We start from the raw sequence: 26,247 nt of genomic DNA on the forward strand, positions 1-26,247 counted from the left end.
CCGCTGCTTAGCCTTCATGTCATGGGCCTAATGTATTGCTCCACCATAAATGTTAGCGCAGGAAAATATGAAGTATTGGGAAAACATTGTAAATTTCATTTTTATCCATTTCCACATTCCTTGATTCTCCATACGGTTCAAGCCACCCTCCTGCCAAAGCTTATGCATTAACCACCCTTTGTTCTTAATCTAAGAAACTCCTCCCCAGCTCCTAATGGAGCACCGTGTGCACCCCTGCAAAGCAAGGCTGTGGGACAGCACAGGCAACTTGTGAGCTTCCCATCTTCTCCTTTCATGTATGTGACTTTGCACAGAGTGGCTGCTGCCACACAGGGCTTACCCCTGGGGAGCAGTGCAGGGAGAGGCTAACTCTGGGGAGGACTTCAGGGTGCCCCTAATCACTTTAGGTCTATTGAAAGCAACTGAGACTATGCTAAAAGCTGTATGACAGAGGCTGCAAAGCCTCTTGGTGCATGCATTTGACACGCTGCAGTGCTGCCATGGAGGGTGTTTTGCTCAGAGCTCACTTGTGTCCCACACACAGCACCTCTCATTTCTCTAGGGCCAGCCCCTGGTACAGCTGTGGCGTACAGCTGCTGGGACAGCAGCACTCATTGCAACCAGACCTGGAGCTGGTGTACTGCTGTCCATGGAGAAGACTGGCAAAATAACTCAGATGTGTTGTATAAATCACTGAACATCCCTGATACACAGCCTTCGGTAGGCTGTGAGCACTGGCCTGAACAGATTTTCTTTCGAGTGAACATCCTACAGTTTGCTGCTGATCTCTCATAACTGACTGCTGCATTAATATAAGCCAGTTTTATAAACTCCTTAAAATAGCTGCCTTCATCCTATTTTATTCTTGAGAACTAATCCCTTCAACCCACAGCTAATCCCATCTATATAAATTTCAAGCTTTTCAGGGCATGGATGCTTGCTTTCTTTGTGCAATGCAGAGGCTGGCTGGGCTTTAAGAGCTCACTGTAACACAGATATGCAACAATTGGTGTAGTCTGGCAGCCAACAACAGCAATATGAAATTTACCTCTAAGTGCCAAGACTGAGAATTTTAGATAGTGACAAACGCCTGTTTTCATCCCTAGTGAAATCAGGAAAGCTGCCTAATGTGTCTAAAGAAACCACCACAGGCAGTCCACAGCCTGCAGCCTGCCAGCATCGTTGGAAGATTGCAAAAGACATGTTACACTCAGCCAGACATTTTTCGCCAGGTCTGACGCTTTCTGCACTGGACAGTCTCTGACCATGGCGGATGGCAGCAGAGCGTGAAAGGAGCTGCCCTTCCCCCGTCACGTCCCGCACCAGCACTAGAGCCCCGCTCCTCTTGCCTTCAGCAGGGGAAGGTGCCCATGCCATACAGCAGCCCTTGCCCTTGCTCTAGCACTCTGATTTCCTCTATGGACCTTGATTGTCATTTATCTCTGCTTGCTCTTCTGTATGCTCTTCAATTGCTGTGCTGAATTTGACTGCAGAAAACCAAGTAAATTTTAGCAATGCCCTTGATGCATGCAGGATCTTTGCAACTGGAAGGGAACAGGGCCAGTAAGGAGATCTAGGACTAAACACCTTCACTCTCTGCTCATCACTATTTGGCAGAGAGGCACCAAAGCTCTCATGACAAGCAGGAATGAGCTCTGAACTGCAGAGCAGCCTGACGTAGCACCTACCCCTACAAAGCACTCAGCCAGCTGCCTGGCCCCACTGCTTTGCGAATACGGGGACCAGCTCTACAGCCACCACTCTGCGCTTGGCAGGTGCTCTGGATGCAGTTTAAAATATCAACAGGACGAGGTTTAAGGAAGTACTGTATAACCCCAGAAAATATTTTGGCTTATTGACAGAAGCTTGCAAGGCTTAATGGAAATCCAGCATCCAGCTTGCTAGAGCAGACACAGACGCACAATGACAGAGCAGTTTTCACATCATTTGCAGTACTTACTGTTTAGGCAGTAACTTCCACACTCTGCAGTGAGTCAGCACAAAACAAAACAAGAACATTCTCATTTTATTTTTCTATAGCATAAAAATCTCCCTTTGTCCAGTTTCATGCCCACCTTTCTGCAAATGCTTCCCATTTGCATAAGCAACTATAATCACCTATGAAGGTAGCACTCTTTTATTATTGTTTTGCCCCAAGTACTTACATTTGCCTGCTCAAAACACACAAAGGTGCAGACAGGTAGGACCAGCACCAAACCCCTCTGCTAGTCCTAGTTTTCAAATCCCAGTGGCTCACCATGGTTTACCCAGGGATCAGCTCTAACCAGGGGAAAGCAACAGTGCACTGTTCTACTCCATCTTACAATTAAGTATAAAAATACCTTTAACACTCCCCACAGCTTGAACAGAAGATATATAACCCAGCAATGCCAGCAGAAACTCTATTGAATCCTCGGCCAACAATCCATTATGATATGAATCAATATCTCATGTACCTCATACCAGCATCATTTAAGTTGAGTTTTATAAGTGGCATGTATAATTTTGGAGAATGAGGCGCAGTCCCTCACAAGCACTTCGTTTTTTCAGGGTCTGGGGTTACAGCAGCCCACCAGCAAGCAGGATGGAGACTGCACCTTCAGCCTCTCACACACCAGCTGAGTGCACTAACCAAAACCCCGTGCTGAAATAGAAGCGGACACTCACGTGCATCCTGCCTTAGCCATGTCTACACCCTACTGAAGAGACACAGGTAAGGGTTATTTTGAGAAATCTGCCCCGGGTTCATCAAGGCTGTTGTGGACTGAGGTTCAGGAGGGACCTCCACGCTCTCTGCACATCCATCAGCAAAACCTTGGATTTTTGGTGGCAGCTGAGGCTGCACAAGTGCAGGGAGGGTTGAGAGGCACCTGAACAGCAGCCAAGGCAGCAGGAACAGAAGACAAGTGACTCGTGCTTTTGGACACTCTTAAAAATGAATTAAGGTTGGATTCACAGAGGAAGTAACACCCAGGATCCAGTCTAAGCCAAAGGTGCAAGGCGCTTCAGACTGTCTCTGAAAGCCTGGACACCCATTCAGGTTATGACAGGGAGGAGAGTGGCGGCATGCCAGCTGAGCAGCAGCACTGCTGGTGCCACGAGGCTGGTGCAGCGGTGCGCAGCTCGGCACACTGCTCTCGGGGCTTAGCACAGGTCGAAAGCAGGCGAGCGGTGAGGAGCCGTGGCCCGAGCAATGCACAGGAGCTCACTGAACAGGCAGGCAATCGCACACCCAAGCTGCAAAGCATTCACTTGCCTTGACTCCCCCTGGAGACCTCGGTACTGCTGCAGATACCATCTTGAAGTCAGGAGCTTAGCACCCTGCACATACCTAGAAAGCCAAAATCGCAATTCTCCCTCCTCCCCACAGAGAAGCCAGGACAAATGACGTTGCTCCAGCTATTAGTTAGACCACAACAACGTAAGCAAAGGGGTTTCTTGCATTGTATTTTAATAAAATGTTTTTGTTCTAAGATATTGTCTTTTTTGGAAGAGAAGGCCAATCTATTCATCATGATTTAACCAAAACCACTACTTTTAACTTTGAAGTTTGTGCCTGTGAGAAATGAAGGAGTGGGTGAAGACAATAATGTCAGTCAGCTCTTTTGAACTGAGTTTGCTGTTACATTACAAAACCTTCCCTTAGAAATTTTTCCAAGATCAAGCCTGACAGAAGGGAAACATCTCCATCTAGCGGAATAACCCAAAGCACATTTTTTAAACACTTTTCATGCAATCTGAACACTTTCCTGAATCTAAGGTTTGAACTATTACAGTGGGTCTGAGGAAAGAAGAATAATGTGCATCTGGGCAGGTTTTCCTCCTTGGTGGTCTCCATTGCTGTACTAAGGTAGGGTTTGTGCAGATGGTGAAATTACCATCAGAGTAGTCAGTGTCTAAAAAAGGACTAGACATTTCTGTATATGAGAACAGCGTTTGTTGTGAGCCCTAGGGAGGATAAAATTACAAGGGTTATCAATGCTCATGCTTCAGGATGTAACATAATCACTGGCTGGAGGATGTTGGCAGGAATTCCCCCTTTGTATAGCACTGTAATTAGGGAGGTGTATGAAGTGTTCATTGTTGGCCACCACAAGCAACCAGATTCCAGGCTGCTATCTATGGATCATAGCTCTGTGCTGGGATAAGAGTTACCATGCTCCTAAATAACAAAACGAATTCTTCCCTGGGTGCATGGGATGTGCACGGATGCAAAGGGAGCTCTGGCCTCCTGGGTTTCTATTTCAAGGGAAGTGTACAACAGCAGTTGTAGATGCTAAATCTCTCTTATTTTTGTGATCAACTCCGGATCTCTGGATTTAAATGCAGCCATCGTTACCTTTTTGGCAGTGTTGCCCATCGAAGCCCAGGGGACAGTCACATTCATAGCTGTCCTTCTTGGGAACGCAGGTGCCTCCATTTGCACATGGTGAGCTCACGCAGGGGTGGGCAGCATTCGCTAGGTTGATTCCAAAAGTGAAATCTTGTTTCACGTCAATTGTCCGGTCATTCAAGATAATCTGTGTGTTAAAAAAAAAAAAAAAAGGGAGGAAAACACATGCTAAAATCTTCCAAATTCCCAGTATTGTACTGCTAGTCGGAAGACTTCTCTAAAAGACTTCAGAGAAACGTAACCGTCAAAACTTGGCCAAAAAGCTATTTCTTGTAATGTGTGTTTTCCAGTCGCAGAGGTCCAACTCATTCCGTTGCTCACCCTAACCCACTGGAGATGAATTTCTTTTGTGTTTTGTGACACAGCCTTAGGCAACCCCCATATGGGGTGAAGCTGTGTGGGATTTACCAGTCTTGTGTCTGAACACTGGCACAATGTTTTGTAGCTGAGCCATGAGCTAGGACAGTAAAATTAGATGAGCACTGCTGAGGAAAAGTGTTTCTGAGATCAGGAAAACCTCCAGGAGATGAGTGTTGACAACAGAAATACTAAGCATAATAACTTGTTTTTCACATTTTCTACTGCTTTCTAGTATCTCATGTTGCCTGAAAGAAGCTGGAGTTAAGATGGATGAAAAACATAATTAATGACTTCACAAAACTGTTCACATATAAACTGAAGAGAATTGTTAAATGTTGGAATTTTTCCAATGTGTCAGCAACATATGTTCTCCAATATAAACGGACATTTGTATAATCTTGGCAGAGAGATTGCAGCTTCTGATCTCAGCTACATCAAAATAAGAAGTCCATTTTCACAAACAAATAGATTTTAAGGCCAGAAGTGAGAATGGTAATAGTTACTCTGGTTCCTGCATCACTCAGACAATGCACCTTACGGGGTCCTACTGCAAGAAGGGGTTGTATCAAGCATACGTAGTCTGTTTGAAACAGCACTAAACAACTCCAACAGCAGAATAACATCCAGTCCTGTCGTAAAGATGGACCAGTGAAGACTCCACTACCTTTTCAGCTTCTTTCTAACTTCTGGCTACGTTGTTCCAGAGGTTAACACGCCCCCACTCTTAAAAATGTGTCTCTTATTTCTGGGCTTAAACTTATCTTCAGCTTCCAGCCATTGTTTCTCATCATGCCTTTTTCTGCAACATTTCAGAGCCAAGTACTCAAAGAAATCTCACCCTCATGTAGGAACTAGCAGACCACAATAGATTCACTTATTAACCTTGTAACTTATTAACCACCTGAAAGGAGGTTGTAGCGAGGTGGGTGTCGGTCTCTTCTCCCAAGTAACAAGTGATAGGACAAGAGGAAATGGCCTCAAGTTGCGCCAGGGGAGGTTTAGATTGGACGTGAGGAAAAATTTCTTTGCTGAAAGAGCGGTTAAACATTGGAAGAGGCTGCCCAGGGAAGTGGTGGACATGGTTTGTGGGCATGGTGGTGTTGGGTCAACGGTTGGACTCGATGATCTTAGAGGTCTTTTCCAACCTCAATGATTCTATGATTCTTATCTGAGTAAACTAAATAGATTGAGATCTTAGGTCTTTCTATACATGGCATGTTTTCCAGTACTTGGTGATGTTTGTAGCTTTATTTCTATACAATTCTCTAAAATCCTACTATGTGTAAACACAGCAGTCAACTAACAGTCTCCCAGTGCGTAAAAGGCAGGCGATACTCTTCCTTGACATCCCACTCATGCCCCTGAGAAGGCAAATCCACCTTCCTAACTACATCACAGAAGTAAGGGCTCACGCTCAGCATTTCTCAATCCTTTGTCAGTGCCTCTGTACTCTAGGGTACAACCCCTCACCTTGTAAGTGTGACCTATGTTAATTGCTCCTAGGCTTCCTACCTTGCACTCCAAAATGCACTGTATTTAGTCAAGCCCACCTTTCCAATGATGTTCGTGTGACTGACCTGTTCCCATCACTATTACACACTCCCCCAGTTTTCTTGAACTTCATGTTTTCTGCTAGACAGATGACAAAGATAGTGAAAAATGTTGGACCAAGTGATGAAACCATTTATACTGAATTGCAATTACCTTTCTGCCCTTGATCAATTGTTATGAGATGCACTATTAAGAGTTTTTATTTGTTAAGTAAATCTGATGCAATAATTCACTCATTTAAAACTCTGAGGATTCAGGGCCAACCTTTCAGCTTTATCCAAATTATTTTAAGTATGCCTAGAAAGAGCAAATGTTACTTCAGTTTGAACTTTCTTTTGATTACTTATTAGAACTTACTATGAATTTACAGAAGAGAACTGCACCCATGCACAGCTGACCTCACTGAAACATCATCCCTAATGTCTGCCAACAATGAAAAAGATCTCTTCCATTCATGTGCCCCATGTAAAATCGTAAGAGGGGAAGGCAGTGAGGCGTGCAACTGCTGTGTGGTATAAGAATACGCTGGCTGGACTGGGATCCACATTAATTTGCACCTTCTTTTTCACTCATTACTGTATTGGTTACATCAGACATTTAGCTGCCTCAGTGTGCATACATGCTACAGGGCACTCTGAGGACTCTAATCTTGACATAGCTTTGTGCGTCATTCTGAACTCGATCCCATATGCTTCTGCTCATTTATTAGTACAGTATGGAAATGAATAGGGAGACTGGCCGTGGTAATACTTACTGGCTATTAAAGTTAGAATAACTTTTCACTGTGAAATATGTGTTTAAGCACTTTGTGGTGGGCTCCTGAGGTGAAATTTTGGATTATTTTGAATATTGCCAGTATAAGGGCAGATTTCCACCTAAAATGTGCACTGTATGAGATGGAAATAAATGTCTCCAGTGTGTTTCTCTGGGCCCATACCTTCTGGATGCTCCCACTGAAGGGTCTGAGGATCCCAGAGTTCTTCTTCACAGCATCATAACTAGGGACTCCGCCAATAAATATTTCAGAGCTGCACTTAATCTGTGTGAAAGCCCCCTGCAAGAAACATAAGAATAACATTTTATTAGAGTAGCTGGAACCATGCTTGTATCTTCAGATTAGCCTACATTAGATGTTATAGCTTACCTTAATGTCTCTTCTGTTAATTGCATTTCTTTGCACAATTCTCTCAAGAAAGCCACTGTAGGACACTCTACTGACTGTGCTTTATCCTAATCAGAACTAGCTGAAAAATGTCAAGTATTTCAAAATGGGAATACTGAAGGAAGAAAGAAAGGAGACTGACTCATCGTGATTTCTGACTAGCACATCTAGCTCTATTTGCAATGACTTGAGGTACATTGATGTAAACCTAGAACCAGAAGGAGGTTCATAAAGTTAAAATCAGAGCAAAGTCCATGCAACAAAGACTCATTTAACGTTTCCACCATCTACAAAGATAATCCATAGCAAGTCACAGGACTAAATGAAAGAAACATTGAGTTTGCATTAGTTACCAGAAGCAGTTGCTCAAGATAACTGATGGGACTAGTCAGGGTCCTGCAGTGAACTGAAAGATGTTTAACAGCTAAGGACAGGATAACTGTGTAATTCCAGTCCTGCAGAAGCTGGAAAGTCAAAAATGTGAGTCCAGTTACATGGCAAGAGCAGGTAAGGTTGTGATTTCAGATGCCTTGACAAGGATCCCTGTGCTCAGAGGGAAGACTTCATGTGCAAATTTCCTATTTTGGGCTTAAGAACATGTTGCCCTAACGTGTATACTTTTTTGAGCTTATAAGAGCTTTGAGAGCAGCCTGTGTAGTTTACCATGCAATCACTTTATAGTTTAACAGCTGTATTCATGACAAGCCATGCCACATGCTCACCTCTGCCATCCCTTCCACTGGCTTTTGTTTGTCCACTTGTAGGATACCATTCTTCGCTGTGCGAGACACTCGCAACTCATGCCATTGACCCAGACTGACAGGTTCTTCACTCCTGTTTTAAGGGGAAGAAAACTTTCAAGTATTTTATGCTTTTGCCTTTCTGATATTTTCAAATATTATTGTGATGTTAAAAAGTCAAGTCCTCTGGGATGATTTTCTAAATAAAAAATAAAAATAAATCACTGTGGTTTTTTCCTTATAAGGAAGTGACATAATTTCTGAGCCCCATCAGCAAAGGAAAATAAGACCGTGTTCCTACAGCAAATAACAAGCACTCTACTTTTATTTATAAATGAAACATTTCTATAATAAACACGCATTTCATCTACCTCTGAGCTAATTTTTCTGCTCAGTCATTTATAATACATAAAGACAAATTTTTGTCTCAGCTGTACATCCTCATTTCACAATGACATAAGCCTGGAGACAAAGCTTCCCACTTAATGGTCAGTCTAGTCCCACATTCTTCGTCCTCTTTTAAAACAGAACTACTTTGTGTTGGCTTATCAGCTCCATTTATGCAGCCTGTTACAGTGACATCTACACACACACACACAGCCTGGCTGCTGTACATTAAGGGGAAGTAACTAAAATATGATCCTAATGATATGATGAGATCCTGGCTAGGAACAATAATCCCCAGTTGTGCAAAGTATTCACCAGTCTCAAAGGAAGCATTTTAAAACTGTTCTTACAATCTTTATTAGTTCAGCAGTAATATGAATAGCAGCCTGCATAAAGGGCAAAACCACATTCCCCTTTTCAAGTTCTACAGAACTTTGTACCTTGTTTTCAAATGTCATTTTACTACACTGGTTAAAGCATTTTATGTCTAAATGTTATCTTGCAGCCTTTCCTCCAGGAGCAATGAAAACTTGTGTTTGATTCACTGATCAAATTGGAAAAATCAGAAACCGTGTTATCTAGGACACCTGAAGATTCAAGCTTTCAATGAAAAAATACAAAATTGTTTTGGATGAAATAATTTTTTGTATTTTCAGGCTACTTACATTTGAAAATGAAAAAGAGATACTTTTCAAAATGAAAGAACTGAATATGAAAAAGAGATACATTTCAAAATGAAAGAACTGAAAAAAATTGTGATTTGAAATAGTGAGTCAATAGTGATTCAAATGCTGATTAAAAAAGGTATATAATTTTGAAAATGTGAAAATAACAATTTCATTTTTTTCTTTTTTTCTGAACAATCAACATGAGCTTTGAAATCTTTTTGTTGTATCTATTTTGCTCCTCCAAATTTTCTCAAAGCCCATTTTCATCTCTTTGGACAATGCTGGCAATATTACATTGACACTTCGTTCAGAAAACCTCCATAAAAAATAGCATCGAGCAATGCCATTCACTTGTCCTTTTTCTTATGTAGTAGCTTTTAGGGTTTAACTACCTTTGGTAAATCAATACGTAACAGAATTTAATCACCTTGAAGAAGTCAATATATACATATAAAGGAACCAGATAGGTTTGGCTACCTAATAAGTAGCAATACATACATTTTATCTCCTCTGCTGATCAGGCCATCATCATGCTAACCCTCCTGCTCTGCTAGATTTAATTACAATTAGGGATGATTAAGCCTTGCAGAGTCATCACTTCAGACTTACAAGCTATTTCTTGGATTCACAGGCTTTTTGAAACCAGCATGAGTTTGGTAACACTTTCTGCAGGCATTTGAACACTTCTGGCTCTTCACGTGCTGTGGGGTTAAGGATTACTTTTCCCTGCATAAACTGAACCTTAAAAAATACACCAAATAATGAAGTGATCCTGCAAATGCCTGGCCAAGGGAAATCCCAGGGGACAACAAGTTTTCCTCTGAGACATTTTGGTAAATAGCTCAGGTTCTGCATCCATCCATCTGCTCGGCATCCCTGCTCCCTCCCGAGCCCCCTGCGCACACCGTGCTGCTTCCATCCCGGGACACTTCAGGCAAAACCCAAGCTTCACCAACATCAGCTTTCCTACTGCTGCTGCTGATATACATAAATGAGCTTGCCTCACCCTTAATTATACAGACATTATAATTGTGTTCTGATTATATTACAATATTTAACAGCCTGGTCCTATGAGTCAGGATGACCAGAGTTATATCCCTGTTTAGGACAAAGGGTAGGCATAAAGCGGTATGATGAATATCAAGGCAGACTTTTAAGTGGATATTGTCTAAGCAGGCACAAAAAATAGGGAATCTACTTATCCTATTTAATCACCAACAGAGCTGATGACAGGGTGCGAGTTGCACACGTTATCTAGAAAAAGGAGCTGAACAAGGACATCCTGACAACTTTCAATGAAGCCTGCCGGTCTCATGGGTCCCCTGCCATTACCCAGCTATCACACCACACTCTTTTTCCCCAGTGCACATGAACCCGGTGCTAGCTGGTGTCCTGCTCGCTCTTCTGCTTTCCAATAGAAAGGAGCCGTTTCCACTCCCAGGCACGCACTTGTGGCTCTTGCCACATTTTACAAGCCTACATCTCGGTTAAACTTTAGTCCAAGGTGTTTTGAAGCGCTACAACATTCTTGGGGGGAAAAAAACGATGTCTACTTTAATGTCTTATGGTTGCCAGTAATGGGAATTAGACGGCTGTAATCAGAAAAAGATTGAAGGCTGTTGTAAGAAGGGTCATTTTGGGTTGGAGCAAAGGTCTCCGACATTAGCTATTTCTGCCACTTTTCAGCAACAGAAAAGAACAGGGCAAGTATGGAGTGATTCTTCCCTTGATTCCTCCCGGCTTCTGGCAACTTGTCATTTAGCAATTTCCTGAGTCAGAGGCTGCATCCGTACAATTGTGTTTGATCTCCCTCAATGGAGCTTTCTTCAAATTTGTCTCATGTTGGGTTTTTTTAACCTATTTATAGTTCTGGCATCTGTAACATGCTGTGACAATTAGTTTCCACAACTTACTTATGTGCTGTCCGGAAAAAAAAAAAAAAGTCTTTGTTTGCTGGTTTTTTGGTTTGCAGTTTCACTGGGCTCCTTCTAATTCTTCCATATTGAAAAAACACAGAATAATCATTCCTTATTTATCTCCATGTCATTCACAATTTAAAAACCTTTATCATACTTCCACCAAACTCTTTCTCTTCCAGGTTGAAGGGTCCTGCTGTATTTGTAAAAGCTGTTTCTTTCCCTCCCCTGGATATCAACACTACTCTTCTTTTTTAATTTTGCTAATTTCTTCTGAAATGAAGTGACCGGAATGGCAGCAAGTTTTCAAGACAGGGTGCATTGTGAATTTTTGCAGAGGCATTGTTCCTTATTCCATTCCTAATAATTCTCTGCATTGCACTTACATTTCTGTATTTGTCTCTACACAGTTAGCTGTTGCTTTCACAGAAATATCCATGATGACTCCAGGATCTTTCTCTGTCTGACAACACTAACTGTGTTGCCACAGCTGTGCATTGTTAGGGTTGTGCATTATTTTGCATTTGCTCTCTTGAAATTTCATCTCTCACTTTGTTATCTGAATGGGTTTGTTTGCTTGAGTCTTCATTCAGTGGAAAATCAGTACATTTCTCCTAATCGCAGTATAGCCAAAATTCCTGATGTCCATCCACAGGAAACATATGGTATGCAAGACTTGCACATTTTGCATAAGCTTTATATAGATTAGTTCTAAATATTAGGCCAGCCTGGTCAAACTGGCAGCTTCTTGGACCACATCCAAGGTGCTGAGTGCCTCTGTTCAGCCCATTGCCTTTTCAGAAGAGCCCAGGGAACAGCTGCCCAGAGACTGAGCTCTCAGTTACAGAAAGAGAGAGCGAGCAGCCCTTTTTGAGGCATTTTATTGCTCCTATCCTAAACTTTAATTTCAGGATGTGATGAATCAGTCTCAGAAGGTCTGTCTTTGTCTGGGAGCCTGGGTGACTCATTTAAACCATGTATTGATCTTTTAGAATGCTGATTGGATATTAGCCTCAGATCCCTCAGAAAACAGCACTATTGGAAAAGAGGGCACCTGGAAGTGTATCTTCTTGCGACACCTCCAGCCCGGTACTTAATGCCTGGAACTGGAGACCAGGGAGGAGGATGCTCACAAAAGTGCCAATATTGTGCAATCCTGTGGCTAGAAAGTATATGCATAAAATATTTATAGATCCCCTAATTAGTTATGGTACAATGTCACGGGGGCAAGAAGGGAATTTCTGCAATACTGTACAGAAACAAAAGTAACATCTGCTGTAAGATGGTGGCATGACATGGTAACACTGATAAAAGCTTTGAAACATAAACTTATGTAAGAAGAAAATCCTGTCCCCTTGAATACATTTCTAGTGTTTCTGTGCTTCCTTAGAAGAAGCAGGCACTAGAGACGGATGGGCTCGCATACCTCATTATAGGCTATTACTCTTTCCAGCCCACTCCTCTCCTGGATCAGCACCATGGCACTGTTGGAAAGGAAACACAAGCAACGCTGTTTACCTGATAACAGCCGTTCCTGAGCCACAGTCGAACCTGAACTCCACATAACCAGCCACCATGTTAATGGAGAGAAAGTCCTTGCTGTCTGTGTCGTAGCTGTACAAAAGGACACCAGTCTCTAAATCTGGACGAAATGTCATCTCAAACTCCATGAAGGAAAGGTAATTCTGTGGTTCCAAGGGCCAGGGTGTGCTAGCAAATGACTTTAAGGACTCGTTGAACTGAGGTATGGCCAAGGTGAGTGCTGGAAATCCAGAATACACAAGCAGGTCACTTGATGCTCAAAGGTAAGGGAGTGACTCCTACCAACCCGTGTCAGTTCCCTTTGTTAGGTACTTAAAGATAACATTAAGAAAAACAACCTAAAAATTTTGTCTTCCAAATTAAAAATATTTTTTTATCCTAGCCAACACTGCTTCCCTTCTTAATCCCTTCTTTTTCCAGGGATGTATTTGTACTATAAAGCTTTGTGATCCTTTTCTTTAGTGATTCACCATAGTGTTTTTCAAAGTAGCAAGCATGCACACAGTGGGTGGTGGCATGAAAAGTTCTGCAGCACAGAAAATAATGCTGTATGTATTTGACTGTTTGTTTGTATCTCTGTGATTTCAGCAGGAAATTGATACTGGGTCCTTTACATTTCAGGATATACAACTGACACTGGTTTTAAGAGAAAAGTGGGATTTTTTTTTAGACTTAATGTGCAGCTGTGGAGTGGTACATTATTTTAACTTCTGAAAAGTAAGTTTGAGATGCCTAAATATAACTAGTTTAAATAAGCAAAGAGGTTTGAGAATCACTGATTATGTAGGAGCTGGATGTAGCCCCAAAGTGAATGGTGGGGGAGGGTTTCACTATGTAATTTTAGAAAGATGAAGTAACAAGTACTCTCTTCTGTCAGTGTAATAGCATAAGACCTCCTTGGATGTCACTATGTGGAAAACACATTGAGCACTAAATAACACAAACAAAGAAATATAAGCAGCCCAGCATCCTCTCACCTTCTTCACAATGATGACCTTTAAATCCAAGAGGGCAAAGGCAAATGTATGAATCTGCTTTGCTCGCAGTACAGGTACCACTGTTGATGCAGGATGCCTCATCACAGACGCCACTGCTACACTCACCTGAACACAGAGCCAGAACATTGATTTATCAGAGAAGTTTGTCAAAGATTTATTTGGCTGTTGATCATTGCTACTAACCAATACAATTTGCTCTCCTGCCTAGATTCTTTCCCAATTTGTCAAATGGTGTGCAATTTAGACAAGGTAACAATTTTTAGCATTTTTTTTTAGTATCAGACCAGCAATAGACTTAAAAACAGCAAAAAATTGCCTTTACTAACAAACCATGACAGTTGTAGCTTTCAATCATTCCCTGAATTACTTTTCCTCGTCGTGGTTTAACCTCAGTCAGCAGCTAAGCACCACGCAGCCACTCGCTCACTCCCCTCCCCCCCCCCACCCGGTGGGATGGGGGAAAGAATTGGAAGAGCACAAGTGAGAAAAACTCGTGGGTTGAGATAAAAACAGTTTAATAATTGAAATAAAATGATAATAATAATAATAATATGCAAAGCAAGTGATGCACAGTACAATTGCTCACCACCCGCCGACCGATGCCCAGCCAGTCCCCGAGCAGCGGCCCCCCCGGCCAGCTTTCCCCAGTTTATGTACTGAGCATGACGTCACATGGTATGGAATGTCCCTTGGGCCAGTTTGGCTGTGCCCCCTCCCAGCTTCTTGTGCACCTCCAGCCTTCTCAGTCGGTAGAGCATGGGAAACTAAAAAGTCCTTGACTAGTGTAAGCACTACCTAGCAACAACTAAAACATCAGTGCATTATCAACTTTGTTCTCATCCTAAATCCAAAACACAGCACTGTACCAGCTACTAGGAAGGAAATTAATTCTATCCCTGCCGAAACCAGGACACCTCTGCCTTTGTTCCTATCTTTATTTTCTCATAAAACAGAAATCTCTCTAGATTGTTTACAAGCACTGTGACTTGTTTAATTTCAATTACCTTAAGTGCTTCTTTGTTCACTGTAAATTCATGCCATGGTAAGCATGGAAGGTGTTAATCATCACCAACTAATCTTATTAACTAAAATGAGGTAGTCAGACCTCTTGTCTGAACTAAAAGGGATCCATATCATCAGCATATGGACTTTTAAAGAAGCATTTCTACTATGCTGGCACATCAACTAAAATGACAAGGCGATGATTTCTTCTTGCTGCAATTAAGCTGAAATTGTTGTAGAACAAATAATTTACTCATTTACTTCTTAAAACTGATACCTATAAAGTTAGATTATGCAATGGTCAAATGTACATCTGATGAAGTTCTTGCTGATTTTGTTTACTTTCTCATTTATTTTAGTTTCTGATTAAATAATTCTCCCCTCGTTGATACTGATCTTATACAGTAAGAAAGCCCAAATAAGCCATTTGTGGTGTACAAGTGTAAGCAAGTCATTTGGATGGGCAAAGTGTTTATGACAAACTAAGAATTGCACATTTATTTTGAGGCATATTGAAATACCACCTCTGAGATGACACAGATGTCATGAGGCAGCTCTGACAGTAAACACTGGAGAACAGTTTTGTTATCTGAGATGACTGAGAGAAGTCTTGCAAAACTACTGCGAGAAGGGGATATGCCTTTTTTGTTTTGTTTAAATACAGCACTCCGATTGTAAAGACGGTTTCCAGACCAGGGCTCTACAAATCTTCAATAAGGTACTGGCATTAGTACAGCCTCAGCTTTACAGTTTGATTTCCCATCCCATAGCCAGAAAGAAAAGCACAGAGAAGTATGCAGATGTAAATGGCTGATGTGCTGGTTCATCCCGATCATTCTGCTGTCCATGGTGGAAAATAACCTTTTCTCACCAACTCAGGACAGAGGTAGTAATAACTCTCGGGTCATCTCGTACAACTCTCTGCCAGACCAGACTTGTCTTGTATTGCACATCTACAAATCTCCTGCCAGGCCCATTTTTCATTGTAGAGAGGGAAGGTCTGAGTACAGCAGTCATAACACAGGGCTCCAGGGCTAACCCAAGGAGCATAAGCAAAATATACAAGTCACCCGGAAGGGAACAATTCTCCTTCTACATGGAAGGGGACAATTACCCCTTCAAACAGCTGCCCCACGCCCAGCCATGGGAGCAGGGGTGCTCACAGTGCTCATTGAGCCATCTTTTCCCCTTCTGGCTGCATTGCAATGGCTCACATACTCACTAATTATTGCGACAGTGACAGAAATGAGTAGCACTAGCTCTACTTTACAGATGAGGAGACAGAGCCGAGCCATGTGGGTAAACAAGGATCTAGATGTATCGAGCTTGAGACACAAACAGAAAACTAAGACAATGCTCATCTTTACTGCATCTGCTGCACTGTTAGTCAATGCTGGCAGTATGTTCAAACAGATGAAAGTTAAACAAAGTCTTTGAGAAACAGAAAAGGACAAGGAAGATAACAATAATGGGACAAGTCACAGGTTCAGTGGCTTGAGGGACAGCTTGAACTGGAGCAGTCTTGGTATTTAAGGACAGGCTGCTCTCGCAATGTCTCAGTGACTTATCACAGCCTTCGGGCCGGCACAGTTGACTACACCAAAAAGGCAAATCACAGGTCTGATGGCTGCATCTGCTTCAGTGCAGTGGCACATGAGGAAGGAGGAAGCTGCAACAGGAGTGCAGGGTCCTGCCACGCCTGCTCCAGCTCCACCTGCTGCCTCCCCCCTAAGCCCCTGAGCTCATGGTCTGGTGGGACTCCTACTGCAGCTGACACAGATGGAGCAGGGGCAGGATGGACTCCTCTCTTCCCCATCCTCAATTCTGCGGTCCATGTACCACAGCACCCCTGATTTTTACACTGTGCCAACAGGAAACAAACAAGACTGGCTAGCAAAAACCACCCCTAAACCCTAGTAGAGTTCACTTGCAATTTATTTATTTTACGCTTAACTTATATGGCATATTGTTTGCAAGTCTCTCCTGCTACAGTTTCATAAAAGTGTGTGCAGCCACATAAAGACAGTAAGTCTCTATCACTCGGTTTCGAGTCACACATGGCAGAACCCAGCATTTATTTTCATTGATGTTGATTGTTAATGCAGTAGTATGTGGAGCATTCGTGGATGGGATGAAGCTAGCTGCAACCCAAAAGGCAATAGAGATTAGGGCTCGGAGAACTTCAGCAGGGCTTTCATCTATCTATCTAAATTCCATAGATTCTCATTCTATCATGAAATTACTCTCTGCTTCCAAAGTCTTATTCTTTTCAGCATCTGTTTCTTGGGCCACTCGGTTCCCCCTCTGTATTGCACAGAAGTTTGGTCATGTTATCTAGAGACTACAGAGTGATTGTTAGGAAGTTTCTCATTAATCACTTCCTTCTTGGGATGCCAAATGCACAGCTATAGAAAAGAAGAAAGATGACTTTGTGGCTGAAGCATGGCACAGAGACTGCAGTGATACGGGATCTATTTCCTGCCTTTACCACTCACTTTCTGACTTGGGTTTACTCTTACTCTTAAATGGTTTAGATTGGGAGGTCATTAAAGCAAGGATTTTGTTGCCCTGTCTTTTTTTCAAGTGCTCATTACGTGGATGAAAGAGAGATGAATAAATAAGACAGGACTAGTTAATTAACTTCCCTACTTCTCTATCTTTTAATCTGTGGACAGGACTAGTTAATTTCCTTCCCTACTTCTCTATCTTTTAATCTGTGAAGGGGAGATAATGTTATAACACCTCTTCATAAAGCTGTTGAAGGAATTTATTCCATGGTATTTTTAAAACATACTGGAAATGAAAACAATGGATGGTCGACAAGAAAGTCTATTTGCCAGCAGTAACGGTGTTTCATGGGGAAAAGCCCTTTGTAATGGCCACAGCACTGCTGTGGGTCTGAAAGATCCCTGCATTGCTTTGGATAAGTGCAATGATGCCTTTAGGCAAAACACATTTTGTTGTGTCCATAGTGTTTTAAATACAAACACGGCGTGCTTACTGTTGATTTCTGATGATATGACTGTGTCAGTCAGGAGCATGAAGAGACATCCTGAGAGATGTTGGCAGAAATACTGGTGCAGATGTAATTATATTGGCAACACTGAGTTTCCTGTTTGCTCATGAGAACTGGTTTTACTATTGTGCTGCATAACTGCGTCCACAAGGGTTTTTGGTATACCACAGTGATGTTTACTTGTACAACGTGATAAAACACTCCTACTACAGACGCAGCAAAAGCAATGTGCAAAGGCACAGAGAAATTCCATGCCAAAAATAGAGACCACACCTTCCATGTCTCAAACCTGGACCATTGCTCAATTTTTTTCAACAGGCAAAAAAAGTAAGCCCTGGTTTATCACTGATTAAAGACCCCATACCATTACACTTACCGACATCAGCACCACTGAGAGCTTTCCCTAATGGCCAGGGTCTCATATCAATTATCTTTCCGTTGACGCTGAGTGCCTGAACGCAGCCCTGAAACCCACGGTTGGTGCCGGCAGCTCTGACCAGCCAGTACACGCTGGGGGCACCGCCAACGTAGAAGGGAGTCCGGAATGTAATTTTACTATATTGGCCCTGAAGGGAAAACAGAGGATGACATGATGTAGAACAGATATAAAACAGGATAACTAATTAAGCCACACTGTGTATAATCAATTTTTTTTCTCCACAAAGAACTGTGTCAGGGGATGTGCAGGTTGCTCATTGGTAATTCCTTTCCATTAGTCATTCATCTACTCAGTCTATCACTTTAAATGTTACTTTTTGCACCCGCATCCATCATGATAACATGGACTATTTAATGCAAAACAAAAAGCTTAAAAATCACTATGTTCTGAGAAGGGATTGTGATCTGTCTTTTGCTGCAATTTCTTCCTTTACCTTTGCCAAAATTGTTTGTCTTCTAAACTCTAAGCCCTGTGGGACACAGACCAATGGGATATTGCCTTTTGGACAGAAGCCAGCAAGTTCTTAGTGTTGAATAATAATAAAATGACAAAAATCAACAGTAAAAACCAAGACAAGGCATAAACTGACAGAACTATAACTTCAGTGGGGTTCTGCTCACTTTGCCAGCACTAAATTTACTCTCCATCTTTTTTTTTTACCTTAACCTGCCTATAGAAACGTACATACACAAGTTTACTACCACTGTTACAGAGCACAGGAAGGAACAAAACAAAACAAAAAAACTAAACAGAACTTTCTGGACCATTGAATCAAACTCCATGCTATTGTGGGCAACGCAGTCACGATTCCTTCCATAAATTGATCAAAATATACGTCTTTTGCCTCCTACTCAAAGGCTGTTTCAAAACCTCACTGCCCTTTAGAAGAAAACATTCAAAATTCCCACATTTATTCAGGGCCAGTTTTTACCAATGTGTCCTTCTGCCAGCGATGACCTTTAGCCTAAAAGGTCTCTGGATTTTTCACCCCTGCCCTGCCTCCCTGGTATTTATAACAATAAATTGTATCTCCACAGCTTGTATTTTGCCAGGCTAAATAAGCCAAGGTTATTGAGTCTACAGGTGTTCACTGCACAGTGCACTGCAGAAACACATCAAACGGATCTCAATTTCAGGAGGGGAAAATAATTCAGGTGGAGCCTGAAGAGCTAAAGAAGCTAAAGAGAGTTCAGATGTCCACAGGGTTTCATGGTGGGCATATGCCAGGGCTGTGGGCCTACAACTCTCCAGACGGTCTCCAACCGCTTGCCATCTTCCATCGCCTTTGATGCTCCTGCCCTCCTTGGTCTGTCAAGCTCCACTTCTATTGTGAGCACTCTCTAAGACTGTTCAAGTCAAAATGAACCAGGTCAGAAAAGACTACTGCTCTGCTGAGACTAATCCAGGTCATTCTAACTAGGAAGGGCTGAGGAGGACTCACTGGAGCAACAATACTACAGGAGCAGCAAGTTCTGGTGGAGAGCAGCACCTGGTGCAATTAACTTTTTTTTCTGGTATAGCTGCAGCTAGAAAAACGTCTGTCCACTGTCAAACTCTTCTTGTAATAGACTCTGTGGACCATAACCCTCCTACTAGCCCTTTGTTGCACCTTCATTTCTTTGACTTCATCTTTCTTGGCTATGGGTGATCATAGCCACGCGTAGCCAGATGCAGTCTTACCAAAAAGTGCTGCACAAGGGCATTAGTCTTTACTGGACATATCTCTCTGGATTCACATTTGCCCTTTGCATGGCCTCATAGCATTGGTAACACATAGCGACACATCACAGACATTGAAATCCTTTCCTCTCATTTACTCAAGAGAACTCAACGTGCATCATTTTTTTCCCTTCAGTGCCTGCACATGAAAGTGTAAAGTAATAAGATGTCTGAAGCCCCTTTTTTCAGGGCTAGGGATGGCATGCTAATAGTGGCTATCAAAGGGAAGAGGAAAGACATCTGAAACAATTTGCAGCTGTCTTTTTTTCAGTGCCTTAATTTCACTTCTGTTTTCTGGCCTGGCAAGATAAGCAAGTCAAGACATCTTCCTCCATTATACTTTATCCTGGCGTCCTCATATGAAATTGTTGGTGTTAACATAAGTCAGGACAGAATGTCTGTCTCCATTACTGTGCTTAAATCTATGTCCATGGTATACATGTAATTACACTTCTGTATACAAACTTTGTGGGGCTATATGCATATTATACATAATACATACACATATACACATATGCATCTATTTTTTCTGGCTGGGGAAGCAGAGCAATTCTCTGAAGCTTGAAAAAAGAAAGCAATCAGGGACAGCAGCTGTAAAACCTGGTAAACTTTTAACAGCAGCCTGTATCTGAGACTAGCGAAGTGTAGCAGAAGGAGCAAGCATGGAGGACAACAGGGAAACTGTGATGGGATTCAGCGCTGGGATATTTATCTATGTGATTTCTAGACTACGTATGTGGAAGAGTAATCTGTACACTGATCTTGGTTCACTAAATGCCCGAACACTGATAAATAAAAGTGTACCTTTTAAATCTGATAGACATTGAAATCCTTTCCTCTCATTTACAGCTAATGAGAACTCAACGTGCATCATTTTTTTCCCTTCAGTGCCTGCACATGAAAGTGTAAAGTAGTAAGATGTCTGAAGCCCCTTTTTTCAGGGCTAGGGATGGCATGCTAATAGTGGCTATCAAAGGGAAGAGGAAAGACATCTGAAACAATTTGCAGCTGTCTTTTTTTCAGTGCCTTAATTTCACTTCTGTTTTCTGGCCTGGCAAGATAAGCAAGTCAAGACATCTTCCTCCATTATACTTTATCCTGGCGTCCTCATATGAAATTGTTGGTGTTAACATAAGTCAGGACAGAATGTCTGTCTCCATTACTGTGCTTAAATCTATGTCCATGGTATACATGTAATTACACTTCTGTATACAAACTTTGTGGGGCTATATGCATATTATACATAATACATACACATATACACATATGCATCTATTTTTTCTGGCTGGGGAAGCAGAGCAATTCTCTGAGGCTTGAAAAAAGAAAGCAATCAGGGACAGCAGCTGTAAAACCTGGCAAACTTTTAACAGCAGCCTGTATCTGAGACTAGCGAAGTGTAGCAGAAGGAGCAAGCATGGAGGACAACAGGGAAACTGTGATGGGATTCAGCGCTGGGATATTTATCTATGTGATTTCTAGACTACGTATGTGGAAGAGTAATCTGTACACTGATCTTGGTTCACTAAATGCCCGAACACTGATAAATAAAAGTGTACCTTTTAAATCTGATCAGACTTCTGCTGGCAAGAAAAAACGTCATAATCCTGAGAGAGCCCAAGGTTGAGCTGCAGGTGCGGGACTACCTACCTGAGATTTTCCTGTCACTGGAGCATTGTTGTCCAACCTGAGCCAGCCATTCATCCCATCTCTGAATAACGTGACGCTGTGCCAGTTCTCCAGCTTGATTTTGTTTTCACTTGTTATGACTGCAACTCCAGTGCCACAGTTGAACCTGGGAGCGTGAGACAGAGAGGGCAAGGTAATAATCTTATGTTAACCAAATAACTGAAAGTAATTTTTAGACTCCAAATATTCCCTTTGCTCCTGGAAACCTCTCTGTTTCACATTGCATATTAGCAGACCACAGGAAAATTAGACAGCAGGTCTACATACGATCTGTTCTAAGTTTCAAATGTCATTATCTGTCTTTCTCCCATGGAGAAGACTTTGCATCCTCTGGCCATACCAAGTGCATTGCAAAGCTTGTCAACATCTGAAACTGTTTCAAGACGGAGGGTATTACAATCTGAGTTCCCGCTATCACACTAATTTCTCTTGGGAATTTTTCTAGCTCCCTGGTGAAAGGCAGTGCTACATTAATAACTCTGCAATTCTATATGAAATTCAGTACTGATTGACACGGAGACCTCCAGGAGAGTCTCTGCGGAGCTGAATGGGCCCAAAATGTGCCGTTTTCTCTGACTGCCGTTCAGTGCGGGTGAACAGAAACACAACTAAGGCACATCACTCACTTTGTAATTCCCCACTTTCAAAGGACTGACCCTCCCAAGTAAGGAGATCCTTGAGATACTCTTTCACATGCTTCCTATCTATGGGACTGCAAGAAACCCCCTCCATCTTCATTTAAAAACCCTGCAACTCCCATCTAAACAAGGGATAATATAAGATGAAGTTCCAGGCCCCTTGCAGGCATTAAATCCTTTATTTTGTTATGTCATCTGCAGTTCCTTTTGCTGTGAAGCAAAAACGTTGACTATGCATAGCTCGATTATGCTATATGCATAAGCTTAGCAAATGCAGTGGCTCACTAGCATTTCTGATAACATAGCAATGAGCCCCGGGGTAATGCCATGAAGAATTATTTTGCCTTTACACCAAGGTCTGAGTAAAAAGACGAGCCCCGGAGTAATGCCATGAAGAAACCTGATTATTTTGCCTTTACACCAAGGTCTGAGTAAAAAGACATCAACAGGGCACATGTACACACACTAAAGAAGGATGAGAGAAAAAAACATTGAAGAACTGTTAAATGAAGTAATACTGTCCATTTTGTGCACTGCATGGGACAGAAGTCAAAGACACTACAGATATTCATCACATATAGCGAGTCCCAGCAGGCAGCAATGGTCCCTTCTCTTTACATCAGATTTAGGGTGGAGATTTTACCTGAACTGCATGCTGCGTCGGACGATTGCTAGTGACATAAAATCACCACGACCGTGTTCATTTTCTCCACAGTATAGCAGCAAACCATCTCCTGATTCAGCCTGCAATCACAGCATCAACATGAAAAATCAAAGTCTAAGCCTCACAGTGACAGATAAATGCAAGCAGCGCTGGGGGACTTTTCTCCAGAAAAGGGACAGCATTTTTCAGATGGAGTTTTTAACTTGCAGAATCAGAAATTGGTTGATCAATTTTGAATCCTGCATTTGAAGAACCTAGAAAAACATTGCCTTAATGCTTAAATGGCATCTCTTCTACTTACAGTATGATACTACTAGACCTAAAAACAAGCCTAAAAGCATTAAAGACTTCCAGACATGTCCCATATGAGACCTCTGAGCACAAAGTCTAGCAAGGATGTCCTAGCAAGCCTGTTAAGTGTAGACACATCAGACTTACTGCACATGAATACACACACCCTGCTTCACATGATCAGTGAGCCTGACACTTTTCAAGCCAAACAACCTGCGCAGGCAGGATTTCTCCATGTGTGCATAGCAGCTGACACAGTGGCTCTTCGCAGCCATCCTGCATTTTAAGCTGACAAATTGCCGGGGGAGTGTCAGATCACCACGTGAGGCAACAGACTGCTGCTGCTCTAGTGACAGTCTCATACCTAGGCTGTGAGGCTGGCAAGTCCGCCTTAGGTGGGAGCAGGGGGGCATCCAAGAGCTTGGCCACCTTCCCTACAGGCAGCCCTACCAGCTCTGTCCGTAACACACAGACAGCATTAACACAAGTCACTGTGGGATCTACACTTCATAACTGTAGTTTAAGTAGTATCTTGTAGTATCTTGTAGTATCAAGTAGTATCTTGTAGTATCTTATAGTATTAAGTAGTATCAAGTAGTATCTTGCATGTATTAGTAGCCGGTGTCCCAAACTTCAGAGGTGGAAAATAACGCCTACTTAAATCCTGCAGGATAGGAAAGAAACTCTGGATATAGGGCAGGATTTTGCTCAGTACAACAAGATCACAGTTTCTTACATGCAAAGATAATGCATGCCTCTTCCAAACTGTAATTCACAAAAATTCCAGGTGTACTTCAGCCTGTAGCTCACTCACATGGCTATAACCTTGCCAATGTACGTTGCTGATAGTCTGCAATGCCAGTATTACTAGTCCCACAGATTTTCTCATGCACTGCCTACCAATAACAGATGCAAACATTTTAGCTCAATTTACCAACTTCATTTGCATTCATTGAAGGTGAAGCCAGATCTTTAGAGATGAAGATTATGTATAGCTTCACCACAATTACATTATAAGTTATACTGAAGCTAAGTTATTGTTCCATTGTCCACATCATCCCTGGAGGTATTTAAAAGACGTGTAGATGAGGCGCTTAGGGACATGGTTTAGTGGACATGGTGGTGCTGGGTCGACGGTTGGACTCGATGATCTTAGAGGTCTTTTCCAACCTTAATGATTCTATGATTCTATGATCATCAGAATAAGGGAATAAAATTTAAAGCTCCTATGTGAGCTTGGAATTGCTTGAACTTACCCTGAATTCAAGGGTAATTTGAAACGTCTGATAGGAGTTTTTCAGTGGTTCAAAGGTGATGTATGAGTAGCCAGAGAACTGAGGATACTGGATAACAATATCTGAAAAGCAAAGACAGTTGGTTTTTAGCAGTTTTCTCCCATATAAAAATCAATATACATGTTTAGCACTAGATAACATCAGATGAAAATGCAAGGCAGAGTTCCTCCAGAGGCAACCATTAGTCAGCAGCAGTCAATAATCAGTTAACCTATTGCCTTGTCCTCCCACCACCTTTCACAAATAATTCTTTTATTCCCAAGGACCTGGTGAACTGGAAAGAAACAGAACACTGAGGGCCAAATACTGCTCAACAGTTTAATCGCTGGCTTCAGTGGAACTTTCTCCAGATTTTCATCCTTGTTACAGAACACAGAACCCATCTACTTTATATTTATCTCCTTTTAAGAATTCTTTAAGCACAGAGACAACAAAGTAATTTTCCGTTTTGCAGGATTATAAAAACATATGTGGGAAACGTGGCCAGACTCCACGACGCATTAGTCACTGCTGCTCCATAGCTGCTGCATCCAGCATCTGCAGAATACTTGGATGGCTCATAAGACCCCAGGAGCTTCCAGCGCGTCCCTCAAGTCAGCTCAGGGCAGAAGGTAAAGGGAGTGATGGCGAGAAGAGAGTCCCTGCAGGCATCTCTCCACCCCTGGCTGCAACAGTGGCCCTTCATATTGCTCTTGTCAGCTGGTGTTATCAATCCTCACCCTTTGTTGTCTTATGTTAGAGGACCATCCTGGCTTCAGCATAGAAAAAGAAAATCAGAGAGACGTTTTACTGCTACCTTTGCAGCTCGTTTTCCTAAGAAGCACTGAGGACAGACACAGTTTCAGGCCTGAATTCTTATTTTTGCAGTGGATCTAAGAGTAATGAGGAAGGAAGGATGAGAAGTCCTGTTTCTCTTTGCTATTTGAATACTGAGTGGGTTTTTCTCACATATTTGGATCTGGATACAGCGCTCTCAGCTTTTTTGTTTGCAAGGCATACATTTTAGGCTGAGGTGAAGAGAACTGGTGCTATAAACCTGAATGCAACCACAGCAGACAGCAATTAACTCATGCCCTGATCACAAGCAGAACTGACTGGACCAGAGTGCCATGCAGCTGTTGATTGTAAAGAAAAGTCTGTTTTCATTCAGATTAATACACTATTTAACAATACTGGCTGCTGTGGAGAAATTCAGTACAAGGGAATATTGGTACATGATGCTACTGCTTACCAAGGAATAACACACTCCCTTGTGAAAAATGGTGGTTTTGGACTGACGTTAACAAACCCACTCTACAAGTTGTATACAGTTATGTCAGTTCAAATAAATCCTTGGCTCTTCATACTTGATCAAGGCCAAAAATCACATCTGCAGCTGTTCCATGTGGCTGAGTCACAACAGATTGTTTTCAGAATGAGCTCTCTTTACTCCAGCACCGGGAGGAGAAGATCAAACACCCTCAGTGTCTGTATCCCCGATGCATGACACTGTGCATCATGAATGTCTAACACAAGCCTGCAGAAGAAACATGTGTCCCTGATGCTCTGCTGTGTGGCAGGGCCTTGGCAGATCAGGTCAGCATGCAGAGGGACAGATCAGCTCTTTCTTAGCTGGTGAGACAGCACCACTACAAGCAATGGGACACGTGCTTTGCATGAGCTCTGGCATTCATCTGACCCCTTGGTCACGAAACCAGAAGAAAAATAACTCCGGGGGCGGGGGGTGGAAAGTGACCTGCTTATGGCCTGGTAAGTGAGCTGGACTGGCTCACCAGGTGAT

The 26,247-nt window shown here is 42.3% G+C and overlaps 1 protein-coding gene across 1 annotated transcript in view; it reads right to left on the reverse strand.

The window, feature by feature from the left end:
• EGFLAM (EGF like, fibronectin type III and laminin G domains) overlaps positions 1-26,247 on the reverse strand; it is a 59,041-nt gene that overhangs the window by 7,134 nt on the left and 25,660 nt on the right. The window contains exons 9-17 of the mRNA XM_019473642.1: positions 24,429-24,529; positions 22,861-22,961; positions 21,541-21,685; positions 18,112-18,301; positions 13,697-13,822; positions 12,696-12,939; positions 8,189-8,300; positions 7,242-7,358; positions 4,340-4,520 (exon numbers count right to left, since the gene is read on the reverse strand). Coding sequence (XP_019329187.1) covers positions 4,340-4,520; positions 7,242-7,358; positions 8,189-8,300; positions 12,696-12,939; positions 13,697-13,822; positions 18,112-18,301; positions 21,541-21,685; positions 22,861-22,961; positions 24,429-24,529 — 1,317 coding nt within the window. The remainder of the gene's footprint in view (positions 1-4,339; positions 4,521-7,241; positions 7,359-8,188; positions 8,301-12,695; positions 12,940-13,696; positions 13,823-18,111; positions 18,302-21,540; positions 21,686-22,860; positions 22,962-24,428; positions 24,530-26,247) is intronic.

This window comes from Aptenodytes forsteri, unplaced genomic scaffold (assembly GCF_000699145.1).
Source record: "Aptenodytes forsteri isolate BGI_AS27 unplaced genomic scaffold, ASM69914v1 Scaffold120, whole genome shotgun sequence".
Taxonomy (NCBI): Eukaryota; Metazoa; Chordata; class Aves; order Sphenisciformes; family Spheniscidae; genus Aptenodytes; species Aptenodytes forsteri.